Here is a 19,783-nt window from a genome sequence, read left to right on the forward strand (position 1 = left end):
ATTTTCAAGTAATCTTATTTGATTTATCTATTTATAAAATTATAAAAAAAAAGTTATTAAAGATATAAATATATAATTATTTGAATAAAACTATTATAAAAGAAAATTATTTAATAAATAAATTGTTGACTTATTTAAAACTTTTTTTAAATAGTTCATACAAAATGATAAAAATGAGAGTCGTTTAAACTCAACGATAATAGTTCACCAATGATCAAACAAAAATAACAAATTTTAACGAGCACAGAGATCTTCAAAAAGATCAATGAGTTCCCCAACAGCCTCAATTGGTTTACCCAATGAAACCTTTCCGATTGTTATAATAATATAATTATGAATTAAACGCATTGGTCGATAACGATCACTTAACGTTTTACGGTTCCTTTCAAACAAATGGTCCACTAGAAGATAAGTGGGATAATGACTCAATGATATAGAACAATCGAACTCAACGTCTCTATTCACACTTCCCAACAACTAACGATGGATTCCGGCATAACCCACTTAATTCCAATCATGTTCCATAATGAGCTCAAAATCACAATCACTCTATCACAGTGTAAGAGCAAGTGAAGTGTCGACTCCACCTCTTTATGACACATTCTACAACGACTTGTCATAATACACAATTTTTTATGCATTTATCATCCGTCAAAATCCATCAATGCATGCATGACACTTCATCCAAAGAACGAGATCTTCGATAGGAACTTAGAGTCTCGCAACATCTCCCATATGAGATCGTAAGGAGGGTTCTCCGCAATTAAAATAACAATGATTAACCTTAAAATTATCAATATCTTGCTAACGCAAAATATCACACAAAGAATGATTCACTTTTTTATTACGCCTCAACAAGTTCAACACTCTATCATGTGAAGTTAATTCTTTAGTATTTAGACTTCTCTTATACCTGATTCTTATTGCAAAATCATTAGAACTCACGTCAAACATTTCTTTAAATGTAGCATCTCCACATATAGCAATCGAGGAAAGAGCCGGGTACGATGAGGAAAGACTTCTGACAATGCACCATACGTCATCCCTAAGACAAATCGACGAGCCATTGCCAATTGAAAATATGCACTATCCATGAAAAACTTCCACATTAACGAGACCTCACTCTAAATAATGTTTCTCAATGCCCGGTTAATAGATTTGATGAATCAGCCAGATCAATCATGCCCATACTTGCATCTAATCATACTAGCCCACAAAGAGGTAGGCTCTAAGGAATGTTTGTTACACCATTTTGATAAAATAGCTTTGTTAAACGAAGTCAAATCTCGTATACCCAAGCCCCCTTGGTCCTTAAATTTTTTCACTTTATCCCAACTTACCAAATGACGGAAGGATGATTCAGAGGACCACCAAAGAAACTTATAAGTTATTTTTCCATCTTCACAACCATACTTTTAGGTATAAGAAATAGAGACATCATGTAAGTATGCATAGATTCTAGAGCACTTTTGATGAGAACCACGCCCACCTTTTGAAATCATCTTGTTCTTCCAGATTGATAAATTTCTTTCCATTTTGGCGATGATCGGATCCCAAGAAGCTTTGAAGCGGGCTTTATCACCTAAAGACATCCCAAGATAAGTAGACGGAAATGATCCCACCTCGAAGCCGAAATTGCTTGAAAGTGTCATCTTACTTCTATTGGATACGAAATTTGAGAAAAATATCTCAGACTTACCGAGGTTAACCCATAATCTAGAACAGACTCCAAACAACTAGAGAATATCGCGAAGATGCTTGAAATTCATGTGAGTGACTTGAATCATGCATAAGGTATCGTTCGCAAAAAAACAAATGAGAAATAATAAATGAAGACCTCATCATCCCACAATCCACTCCTCTAATAAGACTAAAGCTTTCTCGGTGAAAGCCAACATTCTTTAAAAAGCTTACATGATAATGAAGAACCGGAATGAGGATCACCCTACCTTTCGAGCTTTCGAAAACCTTTAGGGCTTCCATTCACAATTACAGAGAACTTAACCGTCGACACGTAGAATTTAATCCAATCTATCAACTTCTTTCCTATATTCATTCTACTCATTACATCAAATAAAAATTCTTAATTAACACGTTCATAGACTTTTCAATATCAAATTTCACGAAGCACACTTATCCCCTTAAAAATTGCTGAATCAATATATTCATAACTCATAAAAAAAAGTTCCTAAGTAGTAAATGGACATAATAAAATGGAATCAAAACTAATATGAGCTTAGAAAATATAAGTTTTCATATAAAAAAATTGAACTATATAATTTAATTTAAGTAATTAATTAGTTCGTTCAAAATATATTAATTTATATCAATTAATATTATGATTTAACAACAATTTAGAGATATATTAGCTTAATTTTGGTATGTCTTTATTTAATAATAAAAATGGTTAGAATTGTTATTGTATAGTTATATTAGTGTTATTGTACTTCATTTTATTTAATTAATTGTCTTAAAATTAGTTTAAAAAATGTTAATATTAATTATTAAATACATATGGATAGATAATCAAATAATGATTAAATTCAAATATGATATATTCAATCCACCCAATATAAGGTCATATTTAGGTGTTGATTGAATATAATTGATCATAATATTATAAAATTTAAATTCATTTCAAAAAATTTGACTAAATTCAATCATCATCGATCATCTAATTCTAAGGTGATTATTTATATGTTCTTTTAGGAAATTAATTGTTACATATATTTAGGTGACTAACATTATATGTATAACGAGAAAGCACACAAATGTTCATTCAACCGACATATCTTATCAAAATGATCTCATCAATAACATAACTAGATGAATAGACTCGACCCCGTTATGTAACACATATGAGCTACGCTAAACTGATCAATAAGCTGAATAAATTTAAGTATCTAACCATATGTGAAAAAAAACAAGTTTACACAGCTATCACTGTGAAGATGAAACCATTTATTATTCACTTTAAAGATGAAAATGATAATTTAATAAAAAGTGAGAAGAACCAAAATACAAATTATATCAAGAATTTATAATATTGTTGTATATCAAACACAAAATATAATAAAATAGAGTACATACCGATTAGAGAGACCATTTAATGAATCCCCCTATATTAAATTACTTAGTTTAAAAACCATCAATCACATATATAGTCCATCCTTAACTACTAAAACTTTAACCAGCTATATCCAGATCTAGATTTTGATCCAGACCCAGATCCAATCAATCATCATCATCAGTTACAAACCCTACTAACCCCACCAGAACAAGACGAGATCTTCATCCAAGGTGACTCAAATTCAACATGACTCTTCTTCTTCATTTCCTTCCCCCTCGGTCCTACTCCAATTGTTCCCGGAGTTTCTTCCCGTCCCCTCTTTCTCTCGCCGGCACTTCCGCCGCTGCTCTTCACCCACACTCCAAACAACTTTACATTATTAGTACTCTCTCCATCTCCGGCTGCGGCCGTCTCCTCTTTTTCCTTTTTATTCTCCGATGAGGAAGAGGACCCACATGAGCTTAATTGTCCCATAATACGATTGATCTGATCTGGTCCAACATTAACTCTATCCATTAAATAAACCGCCAGTTCATCACACTGTTTCTTCACATGAGCAAGTTCAGAGCTCAGCATTTCGTTATCCCTTTTAAGCTTTTCATTTTCGTCAGTCAAACCTGCGAATTGGGCAGCCACTGTCACGATGCCAGCTGGCGGTTCGACAGATCCGGAGTTCTTGGAATCAGGGGAGGAGGATGAGGTGTAGCCCTGGTCTTCGCCGGAGTTTGTGATCGAAAATGGTGTCTTCGCCGGAGTCGGAGGAGAAATAGCGGCGGGTTTGCGCCGACGGATCTTGATTAGTTGATGTTTTTGTCCTTTCTTAAAGTTGTCGTTGGAGAATTCCCATTTGTCGGGGACAATCTTCTTGAAACCCTGAGGATTTGTTAATAATATTATTATAAGTACAAATCAAGACTTGTTAAGCTCATGATGTTCATGGGTTTCATTGTTCTTATCCGAAATATTTAAAAAATAAATAAAATAATTAGTATGAACAAATCAATAGTATGATCTCGAATCTCAAATATACAAATTATTAAATCTTGAAAAATAATTCTTCCACAATTAAATAATTTACATTTAGTAGAAAATTCAACCATCATCTAGAAGCTTAGTCAAGCTTTAAACATTTTTCAACACATTAAAACGACAAGAATACATCGAAATTCTCTCTCTCTCATTTAAAATTGAAAAAATATAAAAGAGAAAAAAAGAACGGTCGGTAGGCATAAATAAATACACATGCAAAAGATGAAAAAAAAAATAATTATATTTTTGGCAGCGCCTACCATTGTGGAACTATCAAAGGACTTGTTTGATACAAACTATTTAAATTAAATCCAAATAATTCATTTTTTATCTCAAGTAATTAATAAAAATACTTTTACCAATTTATTTAAAACAAAATAAACAGATCTTTCTTTAAATCATTACATGTTTAACAAATAATTTTCTTACAATAACCTTTTTTTTTTTTTTTTAAGAACAATACCCTTTTTCCAATTACCCAAGATGAAGATCATAAGATGTTAAACAATAACTTATCTATAATTCACCTAATCAAGATCAAGAATTCAAATTTCAGAAAACTATCACATACCAAGATCCCAAATCATCATGAAATTAAGCTATCATAACATAAAATGAAAAATGAATATGAAAGACTTACATAAGTGTTGAGTTGTCTAACAAAGCTTGAGAAATTATTATGCTTGAAGAAATTAGGCAACATATCCTTAGCAAAATCAGCTGTTTTCCATACCACAAAGGTTGTTCCATCTTCATTCCACGAAACAACATCATCGCTACTCGGATCATCCACAAGATCATATGTCTTCGTCAAGAAAGGTGCCGGTGCCGATCTTGGCCCCATTTCAATTTACAAATTTATTTAATACTTTCAAACTATTCTATCTATATATATCTATATAATATATAATAAAAAGAAAGGGATCTAAATTATTATTGAAAGAAACAATCAGAAGAAGAACTAAAGAGAATTAAAGCAGTGAGGAATTCCCAATCCCAACAATAGAATCCTGAAACGAAGAGATGATCAGAATTAAGACCTAGCTGGCGATTATCGCTGAACGCTTGAGGTTTAGTTTCTTCCATCGGCGATTGAGCGATTTGGAGAACAAACAACCATACTATCTAAATTATACAAAAACTTCAAGTATCTTTCATTTCTTTCTTCACCCATTATATATATATATATAATAAATAATAAATAATAAATAATTAAAATATTCGTAGAAGAAGAAAGAAGAAAAAACCATCCACTTTTCAACTTTGACTCCCTCTCTCTATCTCTCTATATCTGTGTGTGTGTGTGTGAGAGAGAGAGACCGGCTTCTAGAATTTTATGGAAACAATAATACTACATTGAAATAAAATATTACAATAATTTAAATTAAGATTCAAAACATAATATAAATACAAAATTAGTAAGAAATCATGTTATAATAATATAGATCATATCTATAATTTATTAAAATTGGATAATATATCAAATAAAGAATAATATGTAATTTTGATTTGGATATATTTTTGTTTAGGGAAAGGATTTTAATATCATTTTATGGTCATTTATATACTTTTATGTAAAAATAATAATGATTATAAATCATAGTTATATAAACATTGTTTAATATATAGAAATATATTATCTCATTTTAATCTCAAGTAACAGTTACATATTTAATGAATCTAGCCGATTATAAATCTTTCCATTTGAAAGCACAAACATTGAGAATACATTAATAAAATATGTTAGATTCCAAAAAAACTTAATACCCATATATTAAAAATGTTAAAAATAAATTATAGTGTAATAACTTAATAGGATTACATACCCAACTAATAAAAAATTTGTAAAAAATTAAGTGTCATATATTTTCTTTAATCTATCCTACAACTTCTAGATTGAGTAGTCTATTATAATTTGTAAAAGGCGAGAATTTTGATTTTAATACCGTAAATGGATGAATGATAGACATCAGATTTGACTTAATTATGACACTTGACATTTATCTATGCTGTTTTTTCTTTAATCTAGAATGTTATTTATTAGATTTTTATTTTAATCTAGAATTTTGATTATTTTTAAGATAAATGTGGGTGAAACATAAAAATTAATGTAAATTGAAACTGCCTCGTGAGTGTGAGATTTTTTGAAGAAAAAAATAAGTAGTTAATTATATATATTCAACTATAAAAATCATTTTTTGTAAAGGATAAAATATTTTATTAAAGTATATTTTAAAAATATCTCAAATTAAAGTAGTTGTGTGAAATTTGGGTTGAAATATTTAATCCTCTCAAAAAATTAAGTTAATTCATTTTGTTATTTAGTTTGTATACTTAATTAGTTTGTTAATATAATGTCGGTTTTTTAATCTATTGTTTTAAGTTAGCTAATTTGTTTATTTTACTTTACTAATTGTTTGTATATCTATAAAAAAGAAAAACAAAGTCATATCTATCCCTATATGATGCACAAATTATATATAACTTGTATTTGTTGGAATTTTGTCAAATGTAGAAGGTTGTCCTTCTTAATTATCATAACAATTGCTTGAGGAAAATATTTAATGTCTTGACATTATTTTTGATAAAATAGAAGGAAAATAGTATTGTATGGAATTATAAAGATTTAGCTGATTTTTTCGAGGATTCTAACAAAATATCATTTTTATCAAAGTCGAATCTTAGTTTTGCAATACAAAGCACAAAACATCCATCTTATTAAATTAGACATCCAATTATGATTATTGTGTCATATGCCAAATAGATCGTGTACTCTATTAAAAAAAAAAAGTCAAGATTGATAGGGAATAATATTAAGGTTATAAGGGTCAATTTCTCTACAATCTAAAGATTCCATATATTTCTACAAAAAAATAATTAAAAGATTGAACCATTAAACATTTTGATATACATGTAACATGTTTCTCCATTTTACTGCCTTTTAAAAATTTTAACCACTTTAAATTTTAATAATTATTACAATGTGTATTATTGACCAAAATGTTACGGGTTCAATAAATCATTTAAGTTGAAACGAATATATAACGGTATATATCATGCTAGTTCTCTTTAATTAAAAAACGATGTAAAAAATTAATTTTATACTTTCATACATTTTCGCAAGGACATAAATAGTCAATAATAATTTATTCGCCATACTTGTTTTCGTCTATACAATGTTTGGATTTCAGACAAAATAAAATATATAATATATTACTAAACATGTTTTAACAAAGATTTAGACAAATAATATTTGTGAAAATTTTGAACGTAATAATATAATTTTATTAAAGAACGTATATATTAACCTAGCTAACCCTGTGCGCCTTGAGGGTAAGCTTCTGTCTAGAAATGGCTTGTTCAAGATGCTAGTTAAATACACCGACATGATCTAATGATATATTTAACCGGATTGGGAAAGTTATTGACATCCATTTTTTTTATATAAATAAGTTAAATCCAAACTTAAAAGGGAAGCACACTTGTAATTGAAAGAAAGTGAAAAAAATTCTTATCTATAATCATTTTTTTTAGAACGAAAAATAGGACAACGGGTTAAGTTAGTAACCCGCAAAAACACTTAACCATTTAACCAGGCGTAGAACTAGCCGCCTGACGTGTTCGAACCCGAATTCAGGAACTTAGGGTTAGTATCCATCATAAGTATCTATCTACAATGTATTTTTGGGGGGGAAACTTTTCAAAACCAGTATTAAGTATGTAACCCGCAAACACACTTAACCATTTAACCAGACACAAAATTTGCCGCCTAACGGACTCGAACCCAAGAACTTAAGGTTATTATTTACCTCTTATTTCTATCTACAATTTTTAATTATAACTTTAGGAGTTCTTTTTACAGTTTTTTCACCTAACTTGTAATGATATTTTTTTTTATTCTTTTATTACAATCTTGGTGATGAGAATTTGAAAATTTTAAAAGAAGTGTGAAGAAAACAAATAAATTTGCAATGATGTTTGAAAGGAAGTACATTGACATATTTTCGCACAAAGCAAATGATTCAATGTTTGAATTTATTTTTTACAACCTGTCTTGATGAAGTATTTTCCTCTTTAGTGTGTTTCAGAAGTTTTATTATTTTAATTTCTTGCAATTTATTTTATTGAGTTTGAGAAATTTCATGGCATAACTTGATTTGCTTTATTTGTCAATACCTACTATTTATGAAGATGGAGATTTAATGAAAAGACTTACTTTAAATAATAATAATAATAATAAAATCTCATATACTTATAAAATATGTAATTAGATATTGGATAAAATTAAAATGTTGCCGTAATGAAGTCTAACTATTTTTTTTAAAAGAGAAGAACGTCTAGAAGTATATTTACGTACTTAATTATGTTGTTTTGACAAAAAGAAGCAAATATCTTGAATACATTATCATATATATTTATTCCAGTCAAAATAGTGCCCCGAAGAAAATTCAAATAGAATTAATTTGTCCTTTAATAGTAAATAAAAGTCTTAGAAAGATTTAATTAATAATATTTATACCCACGTTAAGATAGTTAATATAATTGTATATTCTTTGTTTTAAGTAAGCTAGCTAAGATTTATTTTAAAAGAAATACATTATAGGTATTCTAAAAAAGAATATACTCTTTATTTAAGCACATGTTTTATTTATCTTATTGGGATAATCGATATACATTAGAAACAAGAACAAGTTTCTTTTTAATTTTACTTGCCGGCCAATTAAATATAAAATATTTTTAAAGGAAATAGTAAATAAAAATTTTAATTTCTTAATCAAAATTCTAATATATTGAAATCGACAGGGATAGTTTAATTAAGTGATAACCGATAAATATCGTACATAACCTTCTAATTTAAGTGCCAGCGATTTTCGAAAATAAACTCAAATAAAATAAATATACCAATGAGTTTAATTCTTACGGAATTACAGTTACTTTTGCTTTAATAAAATGGTCGATTCATAATATCTATTTATGGTGTCAGTAGTTCTATGATAAAATATATTTTTTCGGTAAATTATATTTAGAGAATTTTAAATTTATACTTTTTAAGAGTTTTGAAATTTGAAGCAATTATAAAGATAATTTTATCTAAAAGACAATGAAGGAATTTTACAAAATATTTTGATGTTGTAAAAGAAGAAAAATTATAGAAAAAAGTACAACAATAAATTTTTTTTTTGTTGTACTTATTCTTATCATTTAAAAAAAGTACAAGAAAATGTAAATATTAATTATTTTGTTTTAAAAAAAACATTTAATGTAATTTTATGAAAAATTTTAAAAAACGAAAAAAATACAAATGAATTTATGTATTTTTCTAGACATGATTTGGAAAATTATTTGACGACGAGATTATAATTATTAGATGACATTAACACATCATTTTATAAAATAAAAGAAAAATTTATAACACAATTTATTTACGAGTTATTAAGTTATTCTCATCTGACCATTTCATTGTTTGTGTATCTTCTAGCTATTCTGTATTCTGAAAGCTATTTTCTCTACCATTAAACTTTATTTATTTTTGATATTTTACAAAGTTAGAAATCTTTTGTATCAAATGTATAAATCAAAATTTTCATCTTTTAATTTATAAAATAATTTCATTTACATCAATAAGGTAGCTTTCTTAAAAAGAATATTCATATATTTATTTGTTATGATTAAGGAGGGTTGAGAATCAGGAATTTAAATTCTTGTAACAAAAAAATTACTGTATATTTTGCGTTAACAAGAAATTGATAATTTTAAAGTTAGTCATTTTACCTTTTAATTGCGAAGAATGTTCCTTACGATCTCATATGGGAGAAATTATGGAATTATAAGTTCACATCGAATAGCTCGTTCTTTGGATAGGGTGTAATGCATGAATGGATTTTGACGGATGATAAATATATAAAAAATAAGTTTATTATGATGTTGTTGTAGATGTGAACATGGTTGATCTCACTTGCTCTTATACTATGATGATGTGGTTGCAATTTAAAGTTTATTATGAAACATAGTTGGTCTTCAGTGGATTATGTCGGAATCTATCATTTGTTATTGAGAAATGTGGATAGAGACGGTGAGTTCGGTTTGTCTGAGTCGTTGGACCCCTATCTTACTTATCTTCTAGTGGATCATTTGACATTAAAGGAATCGTAGAACATTTAATGATCGTTGTGTTTAATTCATAATTCGGTTATTATGACAATTAAGGAGGTTTCATTGGATAAATCAATTGAAGCAGTTGGGGGAACTCATTGATCTTTTTGAAGACCTTTGTGTTCGTTAAAATTTGTTCTTTTTGTTTGATCACTAGTGAACTATTTTGTGTTGTGTTTTTTTTCTAAATGTTTTTTTTTTCATTCTTTATAATGCTTTTATTTTTAAACTTAAACAACTCTCATTTATATAATTTTATATGGACCATTTTTAAAAAAAGAATGGTACAACAAATTCTCTTCAAAACTAGTCACCAAAAATTATTAATGATTTTAGAGAGACATCTTTACTATGTAGAAGTTTTTTCGTGGGTAGTGCAGATTCTTGGTATGTGAAGGCTCATCGATCAACTTATGGGACAATGTTTGGTGCAATGTTAAAAGTCTTGCTTTGTCATTCCTAACCCTCACTTCATCTGTGATCTATAAAAATGTTTCGATCAAGGACATGTTCTATCAATGTTCAAATAGTTTTGTGAGTAGAATCATTATTAATGATAGATTTGTAGCCTTCCATGAAAGAGTCTTCCTCTTAATGGGGTGTAAGGTGGTGATTCTTTCTTCGCGTGATATTTTACATTGGTAAAATATTACAACTTTAAGGTTGATATTTTACACATTATTTGTGGAGGTTGCCCCATATGACTTCCTATGCAAGAAGTAGTGAAATTCTAATTTTCCTTCAAAATTCTCATTTAAGAGGAATTTGATGGATGATAGATGTATGAAAAAAAATGGTGCAGTATGATTAGTCGTTACAAAATGTGTTGCGAAAAAATAGAGACGACATCTCACTTATTTTTGCATTAGAAATGAGTGACTGCGATTGAGAGCCTACTTTGAAACATGATTGGCATTAAGTGTGTGACATTTGAGTCAATCGTCGGTTGTTAGAATATTTGGATAGAAAATGTGAGCTCGGATGGATGGAGTCGGTGGGCCTTATCCCACTTATTTTCTAGTGGACTATTTAGCTCAAAATGAATCGTGAAACTTTTTAGTGAACGCGATCGACTTATACGTTTACTCCACAACATTATTATTATATGACGATAGCCTCGATAGGAGAGAGCTCTTATGAAAAAACAGTATAATTAGTTGGTGAACTTATTGATTTTCTTGAGAATCTCTAAATTCGTTAACGTTAAATTTTATGTTATGTTTGTCGTTGGTGAGAAGTTTTTGCTTATATTTTCATTGTTGTTCAAAAATTGTTAACCTTATTGTATTTCGGGTGTGTTTTGTGACACAATAAAACATTTATATTTTATATTATTTTTATTGTTATGCTTAAACAACATTTGTTAAATCATATTGCAAATATTTTAAAAAACAATTGTGAAGTCTAACAACAAAAATAAAAAATAAAACTTTTAAATACATATAATTAATCTATGCCCATTTATCATAACCCACCAAGGTAGTTCAGTGGTAAGAGTCGACTTAAAAGACTAAAATGTCACAGATTTAATTATATTTGAAAACGCTTTGAATTTAAGCAAGGTCATAACTGTGCTAGTTCTCTTTTAATTTTAATAAATAAATAAAAAAAAAAACATGTCCATTTATCAGGCATGTTTATTTGAATTTTTTAACATTTTTTTACCTGAAGATAATTCTATTGGTTCTATGAATTTTGTTTGATATATTTGAAAAAAGTGTGAGAAACTCTTCCGAATCTTCCAAAAAAGAAAGAAATTAAGCATGACGATCAACCAGACAGTCTGGGACCCAATTAGTGGGAAAGAAGAGTTAAAGTAATATTATTGTTGAAAATTTTACAATGGCATGCATGGACCCGTCAAACTTTAAAATATACTTATTGCAAGACTTGTAGACACTACTTTATAATTATGGTTATCTAATTCAAATGTTTATTTGTATTAGATTAATATTAAAAAAAGAAAAAAAAATCATATTTTTATATAAATACAAAATCTGTAATAAGAAAATAAATTTTTCTTTCAATTCAAGCTTAAAAATAAAAATAAGATTTATAAAAAAAATAAATTATTATTAAAGTGTAATTGATAATAGAGTAGTCAAGTCCACTCATAATTTGCTACAATATTGCATAGAATATGCTATGAAATTTACCACTAGTTCCTTAATTATACAATTGTTTTAACTATTTATTTTATTTTTATATTTCGAAAAGTAATTTTTATTTTTTGTGTTCGGAACTCTCTTTCTTTAATTTAATTTAGAAGTGTTTGCTATTAAAAAAAAAAACTAATTTGAAAATGTGTCATTAGAATAAATATTGCATATAATTTATTCTACTATAGGAGAAGCAAAATTCAATATAATATCTTGACATGATATGTGAAATTCATGCTCTATAATGATGTAAGTTACCACTTATCTATTATTTCATTGCACAACACCTTATCTAACATATAACTATGGAGTATCACTCGAATTAATATTGTTTAATTTACTCCAATAAGTTGATGCTTTTCAGAAATTGTGACTCGAGGCAGTTAAGATGTCTAGAAGTGGGTTGCAATGGAAGAACGTCCTTCTTATGGTTTGATAAATTATTTTGTTTAAAAAAAACTTTGTACTTTTAAATATGTCGATTTTCGACATATCATACTTAAATTTTCTTATTGGAGATCGATCAACAATATTTTGAAAATTTTGAGACATAGTTAATTATTTGTTTTTATTGGTTATTTTTGTAATTTTACAATGAGTAAGTCTTACTTTCCATCACATAGTTTTGCCGATGTAGTTAAATGACTATTTTTTATTTTAGTAATATATTGACATTTAAAAAAAACTATTTATTCCTTTTCTTTAAGGAACAAAAATTAAACACAGTAGGTGGTTGCAATACAAATGTGAACATTTTTATACAAGTGGGTGTGAATGTAAGAATACTTTTTTTTACTATCTTTTTTCTATAAAAACGTTCTTTAAATTTAATACGAATATTTAAATATATATATATATATTATTTATAAAATTTTAGTTAAAATTTGTTATAAAATTATTAGTTGTAACAATCATAATAATAATAATATAAACAGTGAGCTGTGAAACTTCTAGAAACCGATAGTTACAAATTTGATAAAAAAAAATGGTCAATCTCTAGAGAAGAGGAACCTCATGATGGCTATACAAAAAAAAAAAACTTTTTTTACAATAAAAAGTAAAGATATAAACTACTTTAATTATTTTAATATCAGTAACCTATATATTGACCATGACTTTAATAATTGTGCACTGTACACATGTAAATTATTTTCTAGAATTTAATAATAAAAAATTTATTTCCAATGTTTTTAATTAATTAATTTAATAACAAAATTGAATCACTTAATATAATAATTCAAGCTTCAAGTAAAATCATTAGTAACAAAGTCATGAACCCTACTTAACACATAACCCTAACCGAACCAGAACCTTTGGCGAACCAGAACCCTTGACGAACCCTAGCTAGATGACCTTCATAACAAAGAGAAGAATTTTTCAACATTGAAAATGCGCAATCGAAAATATCTGGATGATGTGAGAGTATAGATTAATGTTTTTAATCCTTAATTTTTGGCATAATATTTTATATTAATTCACAAAATAATACCATGTTCTTAATTTATATTTCTTGTTCAACAACCATTTAGTCATTACCTAGAGGGGAGAGAGAATATCTTGAAGTTTTCTTAGTGTATTGAAAACTATCTTTGAATATTCTTATTTTTTTTTTTTATTGTTGTAATTAATTTATTGTATTGAAAATTATTTTTAATTAATTAATTTGAAAATAAACAACAAATTTTAAGTAACTATTGATGTGAATTGAAACATTTCCTATAGTTATTTCATTTGTTATTGGGGGCATGTCTCAATTAAATCAATACCACAAAATTTAATATAGTTTTTAGCAAATAAAATTGTAAATATGAATGAAATCATGTTATTTATTATCATAAAACACAATTTAAATATAAAAAAACATTGTTTAAGATATTAAGGTCTCAAAATTCGATTCTAATTAAAAACGATTTAGATTAAAGTACTGTGAGTCATAATTATGAATTCGTCTAAGTTATTTCGGATAGATAATACATTAAAATGTTACTTATTTGACTCAATAACCGTCCAAAATTTACTCATTCAATTTATATAATACTATTTACAAATATACAAATGAAGAAAAAATCTGAAAAACAAGTATACGGTTGGTGGCCGTTTTCTTATATGAAGTGATCAAAGAAGACACGTTTTTGGACTCATTAATGATCATCCATGATATCTTAAGTAGGATATATAGATTGATATATATATTAATTATTTAAATAGAATAGCACTTAATTAATTAAATAAATAAATAAATAGGCACATCTGGATATTGTGCACATGCGATGTTACAATATTTATTGTCAAAAAGAGTGTCTCCATAATTATATAATTATTTTATTATCATAGTGGGCTCATTTTTCTACAATTTACAACATTTTTTTTTTTTTTTTTTTTGTCATCATCAGCCTTTCTTCCTAAGCTTTGCATTATTTTATTAATTCTCATCAACCTCACTAAGACGAAAACTTAAAAGCTTATATAAAATATCCAAAAAGCAAAAAAAAATTACTAAAAGAGGAAATCCATTCAGAAAAGATAAAAAGAAGCACATTATTGGGTTAGGCCGAGTCGAGAGATTGAGAGTGTGAGAATAGTCTTTTATCGTAAAAACTTGAAATTTTTCTTTGTTTGTTGTATCAAATAACTTGGACTTTCAAAATTTGACAAATTGGTATATATTTTGGTTAATCCAAAAGACTAAAGACTAGTAATGTTATTTCTTGTCAAGTTTAATAAACAATTCTTTAATTAGCCTAATAAAGACATATTTAATGACCAATACCATTATACCGGTAATGTCAGCAACAAAATAATCTAGTGGCGCTTAAAATAGTGTCGTCAAATAATTGAATTATGGCTTATATATGTTTTAATCATTTTGTATCTTACATCTGTAATTGTTTTTTATGATGATTACTTTCTCATTACACAATGTGAATCTTTAAGTCTTGAATGATATTCAAGACAATAATAAAAAATGTCGTACAATAAGATGAACACATTATCTTATAAGAAAATATTGAGAGACAATTAAAAAGTTTCATAATGAAGAAAAATATGCTTAATTGATCCATAGTTTATCTTTCATTATTAGTTTTTCTTTTGTCTAAACAAATATCGATTCTTTATGACTTAGATCTGTGGATCCGTGGATGAAGATATAATTGAACGTGTGGTTGCCGTAATTTCTTCATTGCATATAATTTTCATGGAATACGAGATAATTGTTTCTTTAATGAAAGTGCTGGTTTTTGTTTGTAGACATGGAAATATGCTAACACAATATCTATGTCATGATATATCCCACTTCAAATGAACAACAATCCCTTTCAAATAAAAACTCTAATTGTTTAAGAGAGTGTTCTTTGTTCTGAAGCAATTGGGCAGATTTTGGGATTGAAAATAAAAAATTTTGATTTTTAAATAAACATGAGTTCATGTACAATAACACTGTCTGTGATTCCATACTTCCCTATGATATCCAATGTGAGATTTATTATATAAATAAATAAAATAAAATAGCTTCTTTCAGTCAAATTTAGAGACCCGTTTAGAATTTCGATTAAAATGAACATAAAAATATTAATGGCAGAAAATATCTAAATAAATATTCCATCAAATAGTCAAAAAAAAAAAAATATATATATATATATAATTGTCGATGTGTGACTAATATATGAAACATTTTGTAGAGTATTACGGGGATTTATTGGGTAATGCATGAGTCTTTTGGTTGGTAGGTACTGATAAATTTAGATTGATACACTATATGATAGACCTATATTATATTTGGATTACCATCCTAATTGTTTTTTTGGTAACTATATAGTTTGAAAGAAATTGTTCAAATTTCAAAAATCGTAGTCGTCTTAGGCGATATCATTTATAATGTATTTTTTATAACTTTTTCTGAGATTCGTTCCGGAAATCCAGTAGAGTTCGTCGGAGAGTTAATCGTTTTTCTAAATGATTTACAAGCTCAATAACTTATTAAGTAACGTTTTTTTAATTTTTTTTTGTTACGTTGTTTTGGTGTTGTTTTGTTGTGGTAGATGAGTTTTATGATTTTTAATATATATATATATATATATATATATATATATATATATATATATATATATATATATATATATATATATATATATATATATATATATATATATATATATATATATATATATATATATATATATATATATATATATATATATATATATATATATATATATATATATATATATATATATATATATATATATAGTATATATGTACATTTAAAAAAATACATTATATATATATATATGGGTGGGCTTTAATCCACATCCACCCTTAGCAAATCCGTCTCTATTTGAAGAATACAAAAGAATCAATAATATCCAGAAATTTGTTGTTCTAGTTTTGAAGATACTTTGGGCTGGGCCGTGAAGTTGAGTTTTACTAGGAAATATTAAGAGATGGGTAGGTACACATTTAATTATTGGTCCTTCAATAATAGCCCCTCAAATCTAATGTTACTTAAATAGGATATAAATATTATTTCAGAATTATTTTAGGTGACATCTAAATGGGAAGTTACTACAAAATAATTTCTGAAAATAGTCAAAATTGAAAGAACTGGTAAATCAAAAGCAAAACCGAGTGAGCGAGTTACAAGAAAGCACATGACCTAATCCATTGCATTAACATCTCAATTTTCTTTTTCTTTTTTGAAAAAGTAGGACGTTTATCCGGTCTTCCGACCTTGCGAAGATCAAGTGACATAAATGGTCATGAGTTCAACAAAATAAATCTAAAAAAACAAACATAGAGTTCATAACAAAATAAGAAAATAAAATCACAACAAGTGGTAATAGCTTAGTATTGAAATATGTATTTTTTTTATTGCCAAACTTATATTTCACATTCCTATCAAGTTTTTTTCATCTTTCTTTCTAGTTTTGATTTTTGTTTCTTCATTTCATCTTCTTGTACCGAATTTCTTAATCATATCTTTTCTCTAGTCATCCGAACAATCCAATCATTCTTCGAGCCATCAGATCGGAAAGATCTTAGTTGTTTCGACATCTCTTACTAAGAACACTTCATTTCCCGATGATTAAGAGCATCCAAGTTTTTCGAAGTGTCCCTAACTTATTTTTCCATAATTTCCAAAACTAGAATTGAGGCGTCTGAGATTTGGGATACAACAACTAAATGTGGGTTGAATGTGTCATTCATCCCCTCAAAATTGGAAAAACTAAATGCATTAAAAACAATCAAAATACCCTTGCACGTAGATGTTTATTTTTCACTGCCCATATATCATTCAAGCTGTCTCATGTTAAGAACATTTTAATTATGTTTTCAATACAAACAAACTTATACTACAATTATTGTACAAATTTATTTCAAGTATAAACAAAATTGATAAAAAGATGATGAATATGAACAGATACCAGAGATCTTGGTCTTGGTAGACAACAACAAGCTTTAATTACTTGCATTTGACTAATTAAAGATTCATTCTTTTCAAGATTTTGATAATATTTTTGAATGGTTTTTTTCTTTTCAATCTTCAATGTGAAGACTCCCTCACCGAACAAGCCACCACCTGCGCCCACTGCCTCAATCTCGTCTTCACCGTCTCCGGTTTTTCTCCTTCACACCCCAAAATCAAAATCAAAATCAACCCAATTGGATTCAACTATTCATTTTCTAATTGAGATTTGATTTAGAATTTACCTGGACCGACAAACATGGTGTGAGGATTCGGACTTCCCATGGAAGAACACGGCGGCGATTCGCACTCAGAACCAGACGATGATGTTTCTCTACAAACAACATCCTTGTACTGTTTATTGACTGCATAATAGAGACTGTAAGCCGGTAGTGTGTTCGATAATCGGTGATCAATTTCCGGCGAATCGAATCCGAATCCCAATTCAATGCAAGCTTTCAACTCGTTCAAATCTTCGTCGGTGACACTTTTGCTCCGGCGGCGGCTTCGAACGCCGTGACTTCCTTTCCTTCTTTTCCAGGCCTCATCACGGTAGGCGTCTGGTGACCACGAATTCTGCTTATAAAGAGACTTGAAGCAGGGCGCTGCCGGTGAAATCGACGGCCGGAGCCAGGGTAGATCGGCGGCGGCGTCCGACATAGAGAATTCTCAGGTGGGTATAGGGTGGCCGTCGCCGGCGAGTTCGCAGTCCGGCGGAATGGATGGATATGGAATTGTTGAAACTGGGTTGGAGAGAGATAGGATATAAAAGAATGGAAATAGGCACATTAGAAAACACACGTCTAGATCATGATTTAAATAAGAAAATGTCAAAAAAATTAAAAAAATTAATAATTTTTTATTTATTAAAAATGGCTAGTTCAAGTTAATTAAGTCAGATCATTCAATTTATATTTTATTAAATTGATTTATTTTTTTAAATAAGATATAAATTTGGTATTAGGAGGCAAAAAAGTGACAGAATAAAAGGAAAAGATAGATAAAATAAGGTTTGCTTAAAGATAATGATAACTTTAGCACCTAACTTGTTGTTTAGGTTAAAGACCGAATCATGTGTAGATCTTACAATGACAGCAATATTAACTCTTAAGAAAATGAATTTATATTATTTCATTGTTTAGACATGTTTAGACAAAGATCCGGCATTCTTATCCAATAAGAATCCAATCTTGAAAGATAATTTGTGGTGGCTCACGGGTTTGTAGTACGAAACTTGAGATCGTCTGTGACGAACAAACTTTTAGGGCATCGACGAATATAATGACTGAGTCCGGGTTTATGTTAAATTTATTTTTCATTTGTCGTAAGGCATCCGATTCTTAATAACAGTTTTTTTTCTATGTTTTTATTTTTTGTTAATTGTTTAGATGAAATTTTGTTTTAAAAAAACAAAATACTATTCATCTAAAAAAACTCTTAAAAAAAAAAAAATCTTGATCAACAAAATATCTTCCCTGATTTAGGAACCCAACAAAACCTACAACCACTCAAAATCCACCTAAAGGCATGAAAGAGATAATATAAACTTTAGCCAAAAAAAAATGAAAGATTTTAGGTTTTTTTTTCTTTCTAGAAACAATTAATAATTAATTGAATTCTAATCAGATTTCACAAACAAATTAATATATATATATATATATATATATACCACAATTTGGCTGAAATGTCAATGATTGTTGGTCAAAACTAAGTTGAAAAAATATATAAAATATTGGGAATAAAATTAAAAAAAACACCTGATAACAACTCGTGACTAATTTTATGAGTATAAATTCAGAATTTCTTAAGAATATTCTCTTTCATATAATTGATGGCAGGCTGAAAAGAAAGAAATATTTTTAGTTATGTAGGGACTAAATACATCAGATTAATCCACTAGTTTCCTTG

At 27.9% G+C, this 19,783-nt stretch overlaps 2 protein-coding genes across 2 annotated transcripts; both read right to left on the reverse strand.

Annotated features, from left to right (window-relative positions):
* Nucleotides 1-3,019: 3,019 nt before the first annotated feature.
* Nucleotides 3,020-5,240, reverse strand: LOC124915347 (heat shock factor protein HSF24-like). The gene is made up of 2 exons (XM_047456046.1): nt 4,740-5,240; nt 3,020-3,943 (listed from the first exon to the last, which is right to left on the reverse strand). Exons 1-2 carry the CDS (start codon nt 4,941-4,943, stop codon nt 3,248-3,250), a joined length of 900 nt encoding a protein of 299 aa, XP_047312002.1. The 5' UTR covers nt 4,944-5,240; the 3' UTR covers nt 3,020-3,247.
* Nucleotides 5,241-17,630: 12,390 nt separating this feature from the next.
* LOC124915677 lies at nt 17,631-18,671 on the reverse strand. Its single transcript, XM_047456439.1, has 2 exons — nt 18,121-18,671; nt 17,631-18,036 (listed from the first exon to the last, which is right to left on the reverse strand). The coding sequence occupies exons 1-2, from the start codon at nt 18,533-18,535 to the stop codon at nt 17,954-17,956; spliced, it is 498 nt and encodes a 165-aa protein (XP_047312395.1). The 5' UTR covers nt 18,536-18,671; the 3' UTR covers nt 17,631-17,953.
* Nucleotides 18,672-19,783: the final 1,112 nt, after the last annotated feature.

The sequence above is a fragment of the Impatiens glandulifera genome, chromosome 9, assembly GCF_907164915.1.
Source record: "Impatiens glandulifera chromosome 9, dImpGla2.1, whole genome shotgun sequence".
Classification (NCBI taxonomy): domain Eukaryota; kingdom Viridiplantae; phylum Streptophyta; class Magnoliopsida; order Ericales; family Balsaminaceae; genus Impatiens; species Impatiens glandulifera.